The sequence below is a fragment of the Procambarus clarkii genome, chromosome 14, assembly GCF_040958095.1.
Source record: "Procambarus clarkii isolate CNS0578487 chromosome 14, FALCON_Pclarkii_2.0, whole genome shotgun sequence".
Lineage (NCBI taxonomy): Eukaryota > Metazoa > Arthropoda > Malacostraca > Decapoda > Cambaridae > Procambarus > Procambarus clarkii.
Window position 1 is genome coordinate 42,481,284 of NC_091163.1, and position 18,341 is coordinate 42,499,624.

At 53.2% G+C, this 18,341-nt stretch overlaps 1 protein-coding gene across 1 annotated transcript in view; it reads left to right on the forward strand.

Moving 5' to 3' along the window:
• Positions 1-18,341, forward strand: part of LOC123770936 (ATP-binding cassette sub-family F member 3) — a 134,284-nt gene that overhangs the window by 101,061 nt on the left and 14,882 nt on the right. The window contains exons 11-12 of the mRNA XM_045763114.2: positions 5,409-5,583; positions 11,403-11,491. Of these exons, the coding sequence (XP_045619070.1) occupies positions 5,409-5,583; positions 11,403-11,491 (264 nt within the window). The remainder of the gene's footprint in view (positions 1-5,408; positions 5,584-11,402; positions 11,492-18,341) is intronic.

The following is an 18,341-nucleotide window of genomic DNA, read 5'->3' on the forward strand; positions in this document are numbered from 1 at the left end:
TTGTACTCAGGCTCATTGAGGTCACCCTCGGCCAAGCTAGGTGCTTGTACTCAGGCTTATTGATGTCACCCTCGACCAAGCTTGGTGCTTGTACTCAGGCTCATTGAGGTCACCCTCGGCCAAGCCTGGTGCTTGTACTCAGGCTCATTGAGGTCACCCTCGGCCAAGCCTGGTGCTTGTACTCAGGCTCATTGAGGTCACCCTCGGCCAAGCCTGGTGCTTGTACTCAGGCTCATTGAGGTCACCCTCGGCCAAGCCTGGTGCTTGTACTCAGGCTCATTGAGGTCACACTCGGCCAAGCCTAGTGCTTGTACTCGGGCTCATTGAGGTCACCCTCGGCTAACCCAGGTACCTTTACTTACGCTCTGAGGTCACGCTTGGGTACAGCAACTTTGGGATACACCAACCTTGATATACAGTAACTTTAGGATACAGCAACTTTGAGATACACCAACCTTGTAACTTTGGGATACAGCAATTTTAAGATGTACCAACCTTGGAATACAGTAACTTAAGGATACAGCAACTTTAGGATGCACTAACTTTGTTACCCCAACATTGGAATGCACCAGCCTATGGATACAGCATCTTTGAGATATACTAACCTGCCATGATTGAACCAAATTATTAATTTTCTGAGCGGACCCCCTACGGCTCCCTGGAGCTTATTGGTCTAATGTATGTTATATTAGACCGGGACATTAGCTATAGAGTTCAGACCTACCAGGGACCAGCGCCAGAACCTGGTCCCTTCAGAGAGATTTCAGGGAGCAATGGCCCTGGAAAACCTCCTTGTGGTTGGGGGTTTTCCTTTTCTGCCATCGACCGGGGTTAGGCACCCAGAAAGGTAGGAATAACAAAAGCAAACCCCACATGGTAAGAAACTAACAACAAAAACCAAACAGAGAAGTAGAACGCCCTACAATCCCAAGGAAACATGCTAACAAGCAAACGTAACGTACTACTGCCATGCCGCTCGTCCGTGCAGCCCTCCCCTCCACAAGAGGGGGAGGGGGGCCCGGACCTCACCTTGCTGGCTGCAAAGCACTCCAGTTCGTAAGCTAATGTTTGCCTTCGTGGCGTTCACTGCTGTGTTTTTTGTGTTGTGCGGTGGCCAGGTGTTCCTCGTCAGTACCGGGGCTGTATGCACTTAGGGGCTTCCTTCCCTAAGTGCCCCTGTGAGTACTGCCCCTGTGTGACAGGGTTATCGTCTCTTCCTTCCCTGTGTGACAGGGTTATATATCCGTAAAGGTTCTTGCTGCTTGGCATTTGCCTCGCCCTTTGGGCCAGCTGGGGCTTGGGGCCCTTGTTTGGCCTTGGGTAGGGACTAGTATTGTGTTGGTTAGGGTGTCAAGGTGTTGCACAGCCTGCCACCTAAGCGGTGACCGGTTCCTGTTGCCTCTGGGGACGGTGTACTTTTGCGGGGTTTTTCTTTTGTTTTTATTTCCTTTGCCTGGTGGGGGTCTGCCTAGTGTGGCCATAGTTCCACTGGTAGTGTTTGGTGGCCTCTGTTAGGCCCCGCGTGATTTTACACGTCGCAGGGGTTTTCAGTGTTGCATCTACCCTTTGTTAGCTTGGGTGTTAACCGGTTAGCAACACCTTTGCTCGGGCTTCCCGTAGCAGTCAGCCTATGGGCCCTGGAAAACTCTGTCGGAGTTTTCCAGGGACGAAGGGACGACAACGTTTTGGTTTGTCCTGGACCATTCTCAAGTCGATTCTTATCAACATGTAGATAAGTATTTACATGTTGTATGCACTGTAACTGTACACCTAAGCTTGTAGTGCGCCCAAAGAGCATAGTGGCCACCCTCTACACAGCTGGTCAAGTCATGCAGACGACGCCACCTCCGTCACCCAAATGGCTCCTCCCAACATAATCCTTTTGCTGTTATTACACTAATACACACATTATATATAAGTATCTACATTTGTGTTCACCATAGAGAACCACTGAACTGGTATGGTGAATGCAGACAATAACAGGTGGCCACGCAGTCAGTAACCTATTCTATCTTCCTCGGTCCCTCAGCATTACTCCTCCCACAGCCCTAATTATTACAACAATCCTGCTATTATCACAATCCTGGTCATTTTTATCAGTCAGGGGTCACCTGTAATTCTGTCATCGCTAAATAATAACAATTATATGTTGACCAGACCACACACTAGAAGGTGAAGGGACGACGACATTTTGGTCCGTCCTGGACCATTCTCAAGTCGATTGTGATGAGGAAGTAGATGCAGGCAATAAATAGGCAAGAGAGAGGTGAGGAGCGAAGTAAGGTGTAGTAGAGGGGATAGTAGTAGAAATAAGAACTGCAGAGGGCCTATTGGCTCATACGAGATGGCTCCTATTATAACCACCGAATGAGAAGGAGATAGTAATAGGAATAAGAAGAGGATAGCAAGGGAACGTAAGAGAAAACAATGAACAGAAAAAAGAGAGAAGAGAGAAAGAAAAGGAAAGAGGAAGAAAGATAAATGGAAGGGTAAGCTTATGTTAGGTCACATTTGTTAGAAAGATTAGGGCATTAGAGTATATACTGTGAAAGGGAAGAGTCCACAGCAACAAAGCCAGGACTCAAGTTCATGTTGGGTACATTGTGTATTAGAGCCGATTCAACAAGACGGCGTCTGTGTAGAGTAGAGGCAGGAAAGATTATTTTGGAGGAAGATCAATCAATAGGATGATTGGAATCCTTCACATGACAGAAGAGAGCATTGTTAGTGTCTGCAGACTTAACACGTCTCTTGTGTTCTTTAAGTCTGTCATTCAGTGTACGGCCAGTTTTGCCAAAGTATTGGAGAGGACAAGACGAACAGGAAATAAGAGTAGACAGCAGCAGCATTAGAAGTAGGAGGAGCAGTATGAAACGTCGTCGTCCCTTCACCTCCTAGTGTGTGGTCTGGTCAACATACTTTAGCCACGTTATTGTGACTCATCGCCTGCATAGCAATTATATATTTATTTTGACATTTTTCGGCGATGCTGTGGTCACAAGCAGAAGGGTGTGGTTCTTTCCAGATCGCTGTGTTTGGGTTCCTGGTGAACTGGAGGACGTTCCATTTGGTTCTGTCCCGGGTTTGTACCTGGCTGGGTCTTGTTTATGACGCTTGGACCGCTTGTTTGTCTCTCCCTCCAGAGGCGTTGCTGCAGCTGCAGTCCCGCCTTTGGCTGTTTCTGAGGGGGTCCCAGGTCACTCGGTGGTTGCTCAAGCTGTTGTGCGGGGGAGTCTGAACTTCGCCGTGCTGGTCTACCCTCTGGATCGGGTTTGACTTCGGCATCTGTTTTGGTTCCTTCGGGGACGCTCCTTCCGCCTCTCTCACGATCATTGGGTTCGTCCTCCGGGGAACTTGTGTTGGTGCTGTGTCGCCGGCTTCCTCTTCGGGGTTTTCGAGGTTCCGTGCCTTGGTGCCTCCCTGAGCCTTCACTCGATGTGTTCACGGACGGGTCGTCTCTCGACTGGGGCTTTGTGACCAGTGCTCACCAGGCTGGCCGGGGACGGTGGGGTCATCCGTTCGTTGGGCTCACAGCATGGTTCGGGAGTTCGCGGCTGTCTGGTTTGCGCTTCGGAGGGTTCGGATCACTCGGGGCTCTACCATCCGGTTCCATTCGGACTGTTTCTGGTTCCCGTGGTTCCTTGCCGGAACCACCGGGATTCTTTCGGTCCTTACCTTTTTGGGATTGATCCCTTCGAGTGGCTCGCCTGCTGGATTCTCGGGGTTTGGCTCTCTGTGCGTTTCGCGTCCGGGGTGTGTCCTATGTCCTGGTGGATGGCCTGTCTCGGCTCGTTCCTCTGATCATGGATTGGCCGGTCGTCGCCGACTCGTTTTGTTGGCTCTGTCGGACGTATGAACTCCCGGACATGGATGTCTTGGCGTCTCCTATGTAGCGTCCTTCGCCACCTGCATGGCGTTTGCGGTGGATGCCTTTTGACAGGACTAGTCGAGGTGGAGTTACCTGTACCTCTTCCCCTGGTCCAAGGGGAAGAGGCTGCGACTATCAGAAATATTGCCCGAACAACAGTGGACATCTTTATGAGATGTCCACGGTTGAAGTCTTCTCCGTCTTTTCTGGCGAAGGCCGAGACTGCTGCTTTTCGGAGGGGTCCTTGGGTTTTTGATGCTTCGTTGGTTCGGCCAGGGGTGCGTCATGTGTTGTGTCCGGTTGCGGCGCTTTGCCATTACCTGCATGCTGGGGATGCGCTTTGGATTGATCTGGTTTCCCTCGTTCCCTTTTTCTGGGCTCGTTTCTCCAAGGTCGACTGCAGGGTTATTAAATCTAGCCAGTCTGGGTCTATCCTCTTGCCCATGCCGTTTGGACGTTTGCAGCTTTCGCTGCCTTGTTTGGTAACATGTCTTGGGCTCACTTCGGGCGCAGGGATTTGGAGGTCATATAGGTCCCTGGCCGCCCGTTATTTTGTAAGCGTGTCTGCTCCTGGGTGTTCTTGAGTTGCTTTGGGTCGCAGGTTGCAGCCTGTTGTCTTGACTTCGCATTGTGGATTTTGTGGCGCCGCCTCCCGGGTCAGCCCTTTCTTTTCCTTCTCTTTGGGTATGAAGCTCCCGGGAGCCGTAGGGGCTACCCTCAGAAAACCAGCGTTGAATGTAATGAAACGCCATTTTCTGGGTGAGCCCCGGGGTCTCCCTGGCAACCCTCCCTCCCACCGGTCGGTGGTTTTTTCACATGTGTTGAAGCTTAGCTTCCGAATTGGAGTGCTTTGCAGCAGGCGCGGTGAGGTCCGGGGCCCCCACTCCCCCTCTCGGGGAGGGGAGGGCTACGCGGATGAGCGGCGCGGCAGTAGTGATTTACGTTTGCTTGTTAGCTTATTTCCTTGGGATTGTAGGGAGTTCTACCTCTCTTTGGTTTTTGTTGTTAGTTTCTTACCATGTGGGGTTTGTTTTGTTATGCCTACCTTTCTGGGTGCTTAACCCCGGTCGATGGCAGATAAGGAAAACCCCCAACCACTAGGGGGGGTTTTCCAGGGCCATTGCTCCCTGAAACCTCTCTGAAGGGGCCAGGTTCTGGCACTGGTCCCTGGTAGGTCTGAACTCCATAGCTAATGTCCCAGTCTAATATAACATACATTAGCCTGATAAGCTCTAGGGAACCGTAGGGGCTCACCCAGAAAATGGCGTTTCATTATATTCAACGCTGATTTTTTGTGCAAGAAAGAAAGAATATTCTGTATTTATAATTTGTTTTCTTTTCCATATTTAGCCAGACTCAAGTAAATTGACTGCTTTGTCTTTCAGACTGTTTTTAACTAAATAGTTTACTGGTGCAAGTTTTTCTATACGTATAAAGTGAGTCTTGTATTGCTAATGTTTGGCCATTATATTATATAATCATTTCGTTAATGATTGATGCTTATTTCACATGTGTAATTTTGTTATCAAATGCTTTGTAGACCAGAGCTGAAGCCTATTGAGAAGGAGGTAGGACTGGTGTTGAAATTCCCTGAAGTAGAGAAGTTGAACACACCCATTCTACAGCTTGACGAAGTGCAGTTTGAATATACCAAAGGAATGACAATATTCTCCGGAGTTAATCTGTCGGCAGCCATGGATTCTAGAATATGTATTGTAAGTACTGTAATTTTTTTTATTGTTTCTCTGCGGTGAAGTAAAGCTTATGAGTATACACAAACTTCTGTATGGTGAAGTAAAGCTTATGAGTATACACAAGCTTCTGTATGGTGAAGTAAAGCTTATGAGTATACACAAGCTTCTGTATGGTGAAGTAAAGCTTATGAGTATACACAAGCTTCTGTATGGTGAAGTAAAGCTTATGAGTATACACAAGCTTCTGTATGGTGAAGTAAAGCTTATGAGTATACACAAGCTTCTGTATGATGAAGTAAAGCTTATGAGTATACACAAGCTTCTGTATGGTGAAGTAAAGCTTATGAGTATACACAAGCTTCTGTATAGCCCCAAAATATTGTGATAGAATAATGTATCGGAATATAGTGAAAGTTATGGCTTTATATTACTTGTCTGTGGGGAGCCCCTTCAGTTCCCTGGAGCTATCGGACTGATATGCGATATATTAGTCTGGGGCTTCAGTCAGTGGAGTTCTGCCTACAGGGGACCATGAGCCAGAACCTGGCCCTCTCAGAGAAGCACAAGGAGCAAAGGCCTATATAAACCCCCCATGTGTTTGGGAGCATTCCATGTCTGCCATTGACCGGGGTTTTGCACCCAGAAACATAGGCTTCCCAAAACAGACCCCAACTGGAGAAACATTGCTACCGAAAGCTGAACTGCCAAGCAGAACTCCCCAATCTGAAAACAAGCAAACAAGTATGACGTCACATCTGCCGCCACACCGCCTGTCTCACAGCTCCCCCCCCCCCCTTCCCAGGAGGGGGAAGGGGGGACCCCAGACCCTCTACGTTGGCTACCCAACCTCAGTTCTGATGCTGTTGTGCTAGGTGACAGTCGTTTGGCTATGGCTCCTGACTCTGTACAGTGCGGTGGCCTTCGGTATTGTTTTGCTGTGTTGTGGTGTGCGAGCCAGGAGTAATTCACGAAGTACTAGGGCTGCATGCCCCTAGTGCCACCTTCTTCAGGTGCCCTGTAGGTACTGCCCCTTGTGTCTTGGGGTTGCCTTCCACAAGTCATTTGGAGACTATCTCTGTAGGGATCTTTTGCTGCTCGGTAATTACCCGACCTTGGGGTCAGCTGGGGTTTTCATAGCCTCTGTTTGGCCTTGGGTAGGAGTTGGTATCGTAGCTGGTAGGGGCACAAGGTACTGTGCAGCTTGTCTCCCATTGATCACAGTAGCTGGTCTGTTCCTCCTAGGGATGTTGTGCTTTTATGGGGTTTTCTTTTTCTTTTGTTTGTTTTGCCTGTTGGGGGTCTTCCCCTCGGCCGTTGTCCACCCTCATGTTATTCTGGCGGTCTCCCGCTAAACCCTGTGATTGTACAGGTCGCAGGGGTTCAGCTTTATTTGTTTTCTCTGTATTTTGGGAACCGGTTAGCAGTACCTTGCCTGGGTTTTCCTTAGAAAGTCCAGGCAAGGTCCACTACCGGGGACCATGAGCCAGAACCTGGCTCCCTCAGAGAGGCACGAGGAGCAATGGCCTATAGAAACCCCCATGTGGATGGAAGCATTCTATGTCTGCCATCGACCGGGTCAGGCACCCAGAAAGATCTTCGCCCCAAAACAAACCCATATTCTGTTGAAAATATAGCTACTGAAAGCCAAACGAGTGGACTGAACTCCCCAAATGAAAATTAACAAACTAGCATGACCTTATCACGTTGCCACGCCACTGTCTGCATTCCCCCCCCCCCCCCCCCCCGGGGGGGAAGAGGGAGCCCCAGACCCTCGTGCCAGCGATCCACACCCCAATTCTTGGCTGGTGTAATACTGGCAAGGTCGTGTGCCTTTGGCTCCAGATTTTGTCTCACTTTCTGTGCCTTGTGGCATGATTCTGTCTCTACGGTCAGTGAACGAGCCAGGAGTAATATTCTTCAGTACTCGGGCTGCATGCGCCTAGCGTTTCCTTCCCTAGGTGCCCTGTAAGTACTGCCCTTGGGGCTTCGAGCCACTTTCCACAAGTCATTATGGTAAAGGGAGAAATGCTTGGAGTGACTCTGTGCACATACGGCTCAGGCTTGGGTGCAAATATTACTGGGAATATGAGATAGGTATTCATGATAATGACACAAAGTGTAAACTATGTGATATATTAAAGTCTCACACCTTCACCCATTACATTATGTTCTTGATTGTCTGTTAATTAATGTATATAGAAACACTGAGATAAGGACTGTTCCTGAACAAATAGCCTGGATGTGTCACAACGGAAAGGTTGATGATATTCTGGAGAAATATAAGAATTTTGCACCAAGACTGTATTATTTTGTTGAATTATCTGCATGTGTCTTACAAATTGTCTATACAGAGTACCTAAGTCATAAAAGTATTTGTGTGCACGTCTGATACCATACTGCTTGTGTAAAGGAGGAAATGTATATGTTTATTTCTCAGAATGTTCGGCAATTTGTTTATTGTTTGTGATGTGTGTCTATATATGTGTGAACACATTGTATTTTACTGAACGGGGTGAGAATAGCTTTAGCTACCTCATCCCTTTATGTGTATTTTACCTCAGTAAACTTATTTCAATTTCCACAAGTCATCTTGTGGGTCTATCTCTGTGGAGTCCCTTACAGCTTACATGCTTGATACCTGCTTGATGGGATTCTGGGAGTTCTTCTATTTCCCAAGCCTGGCCTAAGGCCAGGCTTGACTTGTGAGAGTTTGGTCCACCAGGCTGTTGCTTGGAGCGGCCCACAGGCCTACATACCCACCACAGCCCAGTTGGTCCGGAACTACTTGAAGAAAACTATCTAGTTTTCTCTTGAAGATGTCCATGGTTGTTCCAGCAATATTTCTTATGCTCGCTTGGAGGATGTTGATCATCCGCGGACCTCTGATGTTTATACAGTGTTCTCTGATTGTGCCTATGGCACCTCTGCTCTTCACTGGTTCTATTCCGCATTTTCTTCCATATCGTTCACTCCAGTATGTTGTTATTTTTCTATGCAGATTTGGGACCAGGCCTTCCAGTATTTTCCATGTATATATTATTTGATATATTTCTCATCTCCTTTCTAGTTGGAGATGGACATTTGGAGAGCTTTTGAGACGATCCCAATAATTTAGGTGCTTTATCGCGTCTATGCGTGCCGTATATGTTCTCTGCATTCCCTCTATTTCAGCAATCTCTCCTGCTCTGAAGGGAAAAGTGAGCACTGAGCAGTACTCAAGCCGGGACAACACAAGTGATTTGAAGAGTACAACCATTGTGATTGGATCCCTGGATTTGAAAGTTCTCATAATCCATCCGATCATTTTTCTGGCTGACGCAATATTTGCTTGGTTATGCTCACTAAACGTTAGGTCGTCAGACATCATTAATCCCAAATCCTTTAAATGCTGTTTTCCTACTATGGGCAAATTTGATTGTGTTTTGTATCCTGTATTATGTTTATGGTCCTCATTTTTACCATACCTGAGTACCTGGAATTTATCACTGTTGAACATGACTGCTCAGTGATTGATCGCCCTTAGAGTCAGCTGAGATTTTTGTTTCCCCCCGTTTGTCTCTGGGTAGGAGGTAGTTTTCGTCACTGGTTGGGGCGTAGGGTACAGCGCAGCTAGTTGTAACCTCTCATAGCGGCCAGCTCTGTACCGCCTGGGCACATTGTCGTCTTGCGGGGATTTTTATTTTTGTTTTGTTTTCTCTGCCTGGTGGAGGGTCTGCCCCCTTGTTTGGTTGTACCTCTTGTTCTTGGTGGCTCTTCGATAGGCCCCTGTGAGTGTTCACATCCCGGGGGGTGCAGCTTTTAGTAGTTTGCTTGGAAGTTTCGGATGCCTGTTAACTGTACCCTCCCTGGGCTTCCCTTAGCTGACTACCACGACTAAGGGCCCTGGGGGATCTGTGGTCCAATGGTTGCTCTGTCTCCTTGTCTCGGGGTGACGATCACCGGTTGTGCCTCCGCCATGCCGCCTGTCGGGTCAGAGATTCTTTTGACCCAGAGTCGTGCGACGTTTGTTGTTTGTACATTCTCCAGTTCACCCAAGCTACTGATCATGATATGAGGGAGCAGGCAGCTGAGGCGTTGCATGCTAGGTTTAGGTTGCTGCAACGCGATAGGTTACTTGCTTCCTCGGAAAGTTTCCTCGCCCCAAGAAAGCCCCGACCGAGACTGCCCCATTTTAGTTATAAGGACCTGGACTTGGGGGGTAGGAGTCGCTTCGACTTTGGTTCCGTCCCTCCTTGTCCTTGCCCTTCTGTTATGTGTCCGGTTCCTTCCCCTTGCTTCCTGCTCCGAAACCTAGGAGGGTATCGGGGAGTCGGGGCAGGGTCTAGTTGGTGTTGAAACTCGGCCAGTTTCAGGGGAGTCCCCTTCTGGGGTGGCGGCAGAGACATTTGAGCCTGGTCCTCCAGCCGGAGGTTTTGGGTCTGACCAGTGGGTCCCCCTACGATACTGCTTTTTCGGCGGCTCCTGCCTTTTCTCTAGAGGCGGGGTGTTTAGAGGACGGCTTGGCCCCGGGTCCTTAAGGTGAGGTTCCCGAGGTGGAAGGTTCTCCCTTCTCCTCGGTTTGTGGTGGCCCCTTCGGTTCAGGATTGTTTGGCAAAGGCTCTTTTCTTGTTGGCATTGGCCTCTGGGGGCCGGATCGTGGAGATTCATGCTCTCCAGTGCAGGGGTTTCTGCTCTTTTGGGACTGGTGGTAGGTTTGTTCATTTGCATCCGTCTCCTTCTTTTCTGGCGAAGAATGTGACTGCTTCTTTCCAGAGGGGTCCTCAGGGTTGTTGATGCTTGGTTGTTCAGGCCGGGGGTGCATCATGTGTTGTGTCCAGTTGACGCTCTCCGCCGTTACCTGTGTGCCACGACCCCAGTGGCTGGGAACGTGCATTGGGTTGACCCGGTTTCCCTTCTTTCCTGTTCCAGTGTCCGGTCTCCCAGGTCGTCCGCAGGGTAATTTGGTCCAGCCAGCCTGTAGTCTATCCTCGTGCCCACGACATTTGTAAGTTTGCTGCGCTGGCTGCCGTCTTCGGTAACATATCTTGGGCTGACATTCGGGCACAGGGATTTTGGAGGTTGAACAGGGTCTTGGCCACTTGCTACCTTGTCAGTGTTCCTTGGCCTAGTCAGGCCTGTGTCGCTTTGGGTCAGCGGTGGCAGCCAGTTTTCTTGACTTTGCGTTGAGGAACGAGGGCCGACTGCCTCCCGGGTAAGCCCCTCTTGTTTTTGTCTTTGGATAAGTAGCTCCGGGAATTCATAGGGGCTCCCCACAGAAAACTAGCATTGATGTAATGAAACCCCATTTTCTGGGTGAGACCCAGAGGCTTCCCGGCAACCCTCCCTCCCTCTGGTCAGCAGTTTTTTCTCATATTTTGACATCCAGCCTCAGAACTAGGGGTTTGGATAGCGGTCATGGAGGTCTGAGGCTCCCCTTTCCCCCTCCCGGGGAGGGGGGAGGCATGGCGCAGACAATATCACGATGATGTGGTGACGTCATGCTCGTTTTCATTTGGGGGAGTTCTGTCCTCTAGTTCAGCTTTTAGTAGCAATATTATTGCCAGAATAGGGATTTGTTTTGAGCCGCTTACCTTTCTTGGTGCCTGACCCTATCGATGGCAGACATAGAATGCTTTCAACCACACGGGGGTTTCTATAGGCCATTGGTCCTCGTGCTTCTCTGAGAGGGTAACTTTCTGGCTTATGGTTCCCGGTAGGCCTAGAACTCCTTGTGAATTGACTGATGCCAGGGTCTAATACATTCATATGAGCTTGGTTAGCTCCGGGACTCACCTAGAAAATGGCGTTACATTACATTCAACGCTGGTTTTTATTGATACAGTAATGTCTTACTATTACAGGTTGGTGAAAATGGTACGGGAAAAACTACCTTGCTGAAGATCCTGCTAGGAGAGCTAGAACCTACTTCTGGCCATAGGGTTTGCAACAGGTAAGACCCTAATCCATAGGAAATCTGGAGGCTTCTACTGAATCCATAGGAAGTCTGGAGGCTTCCACTAAATCCATAGGAAGTCTGGAGGCTTCCATTAAATCCATAGGAAGTCTGGAGGCTTCCACTGAATCCATAGGAAGTATGGAGGCTTCCACTGAATCCATAGGAAGTCTGGAGGCTTCCACTGAATCCATGGGAAATCTGGAGGCTTCCACTGAATCTACAGGATGTCTGGAGGCTTCCACTTGTGTATTTATGTTTGTAGGTTAGCTTAGCATTTTAAAAGCACTACAATCACCTTTTGTGGTTGATTGTTCAATAAGTCACTGAACTCTATGTTTAACAGATCTCTAACCCTGTCCATGGCAGATGGGAGGATATGTATATATGCTAGTTAGCATTGTAAATATGTGGCCACATTTGTGGTAGAAAAAAAAACTGAATCCATAGTTTAATAGACATACAGAGTTTAATGTGATTAAACCCCCCTACATCTGTGGACTCTCCACAGACACCCCTCCCCTCACAACCCCCCCCCCCCTCCTTAACAAACACTCCCCCCCACACAGAAAAATTGAGGAAAAACGCCCATCACAAATGCTCTCCAGAAACTCCCACCACACAAATATGCACAAACACCCAAAAAAACATCCCGCAAACATGCACAAACACCCCTTCCCACAAACATGTAACACTAAACCCACAAATACCCTCTACAAACACTTCCCCACAAACACTTCCCCACAAACACCCTGCCCCACAAACACTTCCCCACAAACACTTCCCCACAAACACACCGCCCCACAAAGGAAGGAAGTGTTGTCTAAAAGGTGTAGAGAAGTTCAAGAAAATATTCCTGCAGAGGGATATGACAAGGGAAGAGAGAATACGGACAGCAGACGCGAGGAAGGAGCGCAGGAAGAGAGAAGGAAATCAGAGTACCACAACCCAGAACCCTACAATCCCAGAGGGAAGTGGAGAACCCTCCTCAAACAGTGCAACAGCCACAGGGATTGGGGCACCACCCCCAAATTCTACCCAACAGACACCCAACCTGCCCCATCCCCTGTCAGCCCCCCACTAAGTACCCACCTAGGGCACCCTCCCCCCACCCACCCCCCACCCCCCACTCACCCCCCTTCTCCCCCTCACCCCTCTCCCCAGGACCTCCCTTCTCCCCCATCCCCCATGCCCTCCCTTCTCCCACATGCCTTCCCGTCTCTCCCACCCCCATGCCCTCCCTTCTCCCCCTCCCCCCTAAGCCCCCCACTCTCCCCCACCCCACCTAAGTCTTCCCCTCTCCCCCACTCCCCTAAACCCTCCCCTCTTCCTCACCCACCTCAGCCCTCCCTTTTCCCCCACGCCCCCCAAGCCCTCCACCCTTTTCTCTTCCCCCAAGCCCCCCCATCTCCCCTATCCCCCACAGCCTCTCCTCCCCCCATGCTTCCCCAACCCTCCCTCTCTTACCCACCCCCTGTACCCTCCCCTGTACCCCCTGTACCCTCCCCCTCTTATCCACCCCCTGTACCCTCCCTCTCTCCCCCACCACCCCAAGCCCTCCCTCCTCCACCAATCCCCCCGTGCCAGGTCCCCCCAGCTCCCACTCACCCCAGATCCCAAAGGTCCCCCCCAGAAAAGAAGCAGAAGAGAGTCAGTTTCAGGGTGATGTACTCGAACATAGATGGGATCACAAGCAAGACAAGTGAACTAAGGGAAAGAGCACAAGAAGTTAACCCAGATGTAATCGGACTCACTGAAACAAAACTCTCTGGAATCATAACGAATGCCGTGTTTCCCCAGGAGTATACAGTAATAAGGAAAGAGAGGGAAGGTAGAGGAGGAGGCGGAGTGGCCCTACTCATGAGAAGGGAATGGAGTTTTAAGGAGATGGCCATCCCGGGCTGTGAGGAGTTCAGAGACTACATAGCAGGCACCATAACAATGGGAGGACCAAGAATAGTAGTAGCAGTAATATACAACCCTCCACCAAATGACAGGAGACCCAGTCAAGAGTATGAAAACAACAACAAGGCAGTTAACACTATAATTGAGAGGGCAGCCTCTGCTGCCTGTAGAAATAGATCCCACCTGCTCATCATGGGCGACTTCAATCACGGAAAGATTGACTGGGAGAACAAGGAACCGCATGGAGGCGAGGATACGTGGAGAGCCAAACTATTGGAGGTGGTGACAAGCAACTTTTTAACGCAGCATGTCGGAGAACCCACAAGGATGAGAGGCAATGATGAACCAGCGAGACTCGACCTAGTCTTCACTCTGAACGACTCCGACATAAGAGAAATCGGTTTTGAGGACCCAGTAGGAATGAGCGACCACAGTGTACTGGTGTTTGAGTCTGGTGTACTGGTGGAGGCTGGTGTACTGGTGTACTGGTGGAGGCTGACTCCATTCACAGTTTCAAATGTAGATATGATAGAGCCCAATAGGCTCAGGAATCTGTACACCAGTTGATTGACGGTTGAGAGGCGGGACCAAAGAGCCAGAGCTCAACCCCCGCAAGCACAATTAGGTAAGTAAATTAGGTAAGTACAAACACACCGCCCCACAAACACCCCACCCCACAAACACCCCACCCCACAAACACCCCACCCCACAAACACCCCACCCCACAAACACCCCCCCCCACAAACACCCCCCCCCACAAACACCCCCCCCCCACAAACACCCCCCCCCCCACAAACACCCCCCCCCCCCACAAACACCCCCCCCCCCCCACAAACACCCCGCCCCACAAACACCCCGCCCCACAAACACCCACCCCCACAAACACCCCCCCACAAACACCCCCCCCACAAACACCCCCCCCCCCCATTCACAAACACTCCCCACAAACATCCCCCACAAACACCCCCCCCCACAAACACCCCCCCACAAACACCCCCCCCCCACAATCACACCCCCACAAACACCCCCCCACAAACACCCCCCCACAAACACCCCCCCACAAACACCCCCCACAAACACCCCCCCCCACAAACACCCCCCCAAACACCCCCCCCAAACACCCCCCCAAACACCCCCCCCCACAAGCACCCCCCCACAAACACCTCCCCCCACAAACACCCCCACAAACACCCCCGCAAACACCCCCCACAAACACCCCCACAAACACCCCCCCCACAAACACCCCGTCCCACAAACACCCCCCCCCCACACAAACACCCCCCCCCACAAACACCCCGCCCCCACAATCACCCCGTCCCACAAACACCCCGCCCCACAAACACCCCCCCCCACACAAACACCCCCCACACAAACACCCCCCCCCCACAAACACCCTCCCACAAACACCCTCCCACAAACACCCCCCCCCCCACAAACACCCCCCCCCCACAAACACCCCCCAATAAACCCCCCCCAATAAACACCCCCCCCCCAATAAAACCCCCCCCCCACAAACACCAACCCCCCCACAAACACCAACCCCCCCCACAAACACCAACCCCCCCCACAAACACCAACCCCCCCCCACAAACACCAACCCCCCCCCACAAACACCAACCCCCCCCACAAACACCAACCCCCCCACAAACACCAACCCCCCCACAAACACCAACCCCCCCCACAAACACCAACCCCCCCCACAAACACCCCCCCCCACAAACACCCCCCCCACAAACACCCCCCCCACAAACACACACCCCCACAAACACACACCCCCACAAACACACCCCCCCCCCACAAACACACACCCCCACAAACACACCCCCCCCCACAAACACACACCCCCACAAACACCCCCCCCTGACACCCCCCCCCACAAACACACACACCCCCACAAACAAACAAACACCCCCCCACAAACAAACACCCCCCCACAAACACCCCCTCCCACAAACACCCCCCCCCCCCACAAACACCCCCCCCCACAAACACCCCCCCCCACAAACACCCCCCCCACAAACACCCCCCCCACAAACACCCCCCCCCCACAAACACCCCCCCCCCACAAACACCCCCCCCCCACAAACATCCCCCCCCACAAACACCCCCCCCACAAACACCCCCCCCCACAAACACCCCCCCCCACAAACACCCCCCCCCCACAAACACCCCCCCCACAACCCCCCCCCCACAAACACGCCCCCACAAACACCCCCCCCCTACAAACCCCCCCCCACAAACACCCCCCCCCCCACAAACACCCCCCCCCACAAACACCCCCCCCCCCCCCACAAACACCCCCCCCCCCCACAAACACCCCCCCCCCACAAACACCCCCCCCCCCCCACAAACACCGCCCCCCACAAACACCCCCCCACAAACACCCCCCCCACAAACACCCCGCCCCACAAACACCCCCCCTCCCCCACAAACACCCCCCCCCCCACAAACACACACCCCCCACAAACACCCCCCCCCTCACAAACACCCCCCCCCCCCCACAAACACCCCCCCACAAACACCCCCCCACAAACACCCCCCCCCCTCACAAACACCCCCCCCACAAACACCCCCCCCACAAACACCCCCCCCTACAAACACCCCCCCCCTCACAAACACCCCCCCTCACAAACACCCCCCCCTCACAAACACCCCCCCCTCACAAACACCCCCCCCCACAAACACCCCCCCCCACAAACACCCCCCCCAAACACCCCCCCCAAACACCCCCCCCCACAAGCACCCCCCCACAAACACCTCCCCCCACAAACACCCCCACAAACACCCCCGCAAACACCCCCCACAAACACCCCCACAAACACCCCCCCACAAACACCCCGTCCCACAAACACCCCCCCCACACAAACACCCCCCCCACAAACACCCCGCCCCCACAATCACCCCGTCCCACAAACACCCCGCCCCACAAACACCCCCCCCCCCACACAAACACCCCCCACACAAACACCCCCCCCCACAAACACCCTCCCACAAACACCCCCCCCCACAAACACCCCCCCCCCACAAACACCCCCCAATAAACCCCCCCCAATAAACACCCCCCCCAATAAACCCCCCCCCCCACAAACACCAACCCCCCCACAAACACCAACCCCCCCCACAAACACCAACCCCCCCACAAACACCAACCCCCCCCCCCACAAACACCAACCCCCCCCCACAAACACCAACCCCCCCCACAAACACCAACCCCCCCACAAACACCAACCCCCCCCCACAAACACCCCCCCCACAAACACCCCCCCCACAAACACACACCCCCACAAACACACACCCCCACAAACACACACCCCCACAAACACCCCCCCTGACACCCCCCCCCCACAAACACACACACCCCCACAAACACCCCCCCCTGACACCCCCCCCAATAAACACCCCCCCCACAAACAAACAAACACCCCCCCACAAACAAACACCCCCCCACAAACACCCCCTCCCACAAACACCCCCCCCCACAAACACCCCCCCCCCACAAACACCCCCCCCCCACAAACACCCCCCCCACAAACACCCCCCCCCACAAACACCCCCCCCCACAAACATCCCCCCCACAAACACCCCCCCCCCACAAACACCCCCCCCCCACAAACACCCCCCCCCCACAAACACCCCCCCCCCCACAAACCCCCCCCCACAAACACGCCCCCACAAACACCCCCCCCCTACAAACCCCCCCCCCCACAAACACCCCCCCCCCCACAAACACCCCCCCCACAAACACCCCCCCCCACAAACACCCCCCCCACAAACACCCCCCCCCCCACAAACACCCCCCCACAAACACCCCCCCCACAAACACCCCGCCCCACAAACACCCCCCCCCCACAAACACCCCCCCCCCACAAACACCCCCCCCCCACAAACACACACCCCCCACAAACACCCCCCCCCTCACAAACACCCCCCCCACAAACACCCCCCCACAAACACCCCCCCCCTCACAAACACCCCCCCCCCACAAACACCCCCCCCCCCCACAAACACCCCCCCCTACAAACACCCCCCCCCCTCACAAACACCCCCCCCCCTCACAAACACCCCCCCCCTCACAAACACCCCCCCCTCACAAACACCCCCCCCTCACAAACACCCCCCCCCCCACAAACACCCCCCCCTACAAACACCCCCCCCTACAAACACCCCCCACAAACACAACACCCCCCACAAACATAACACCCCCCACAAACACAACACCCCCCACAAACACAACACCCCCCACAAACACAACACCCCCCACAAACACAACACCCCCCACAAACACAACACCCCCCACAAACACAACACCCCCCACAAACACAACACCCCCCCACAAACACAACACCCCCCACAAACACAACACCCCCCACAAACACCCCCCCCCCACAAACACCCCCCCCCACAAACACCCCCCCCCACAAACACCCCCCCCCCACAAACACCCCCCCCCACAAACACCCCGCCCCACAAACACCCCGCCCCACAAACACCCACCCCCACAAACACCCCCCCCACAAACACCCCGCCCCACATACACCCCGCCCCACAAACACTCCGCCCCACAAACACCCCGCCCCACAAACACACTGCCCCACAAACACCCCCCCCCCCACAAACACCCCCCCCCCACAAACACAACACCCCCCACAAACACCCCCCTCCACAAACACCCCCTCACAAACACCCCCCCCCAAACACCCCGCCCCACAAACACCTCGCCCCAGAAACACCCCCCACAAACACCCCCCCCACAAACACACACCCCCCCCCACAAACACCCCCCCCACAAACACCCCCCCCCCCACAAACACCCCGCCCCACAAACACCCCGCCCCACAAACACACTGCCCCCACAAACACTGCCCCCACAAACACTGCCCCCACAAACACCCCCCCCACAAACACCCCCCCCCACAAACACCCCCCCCCCACAAACACCCCC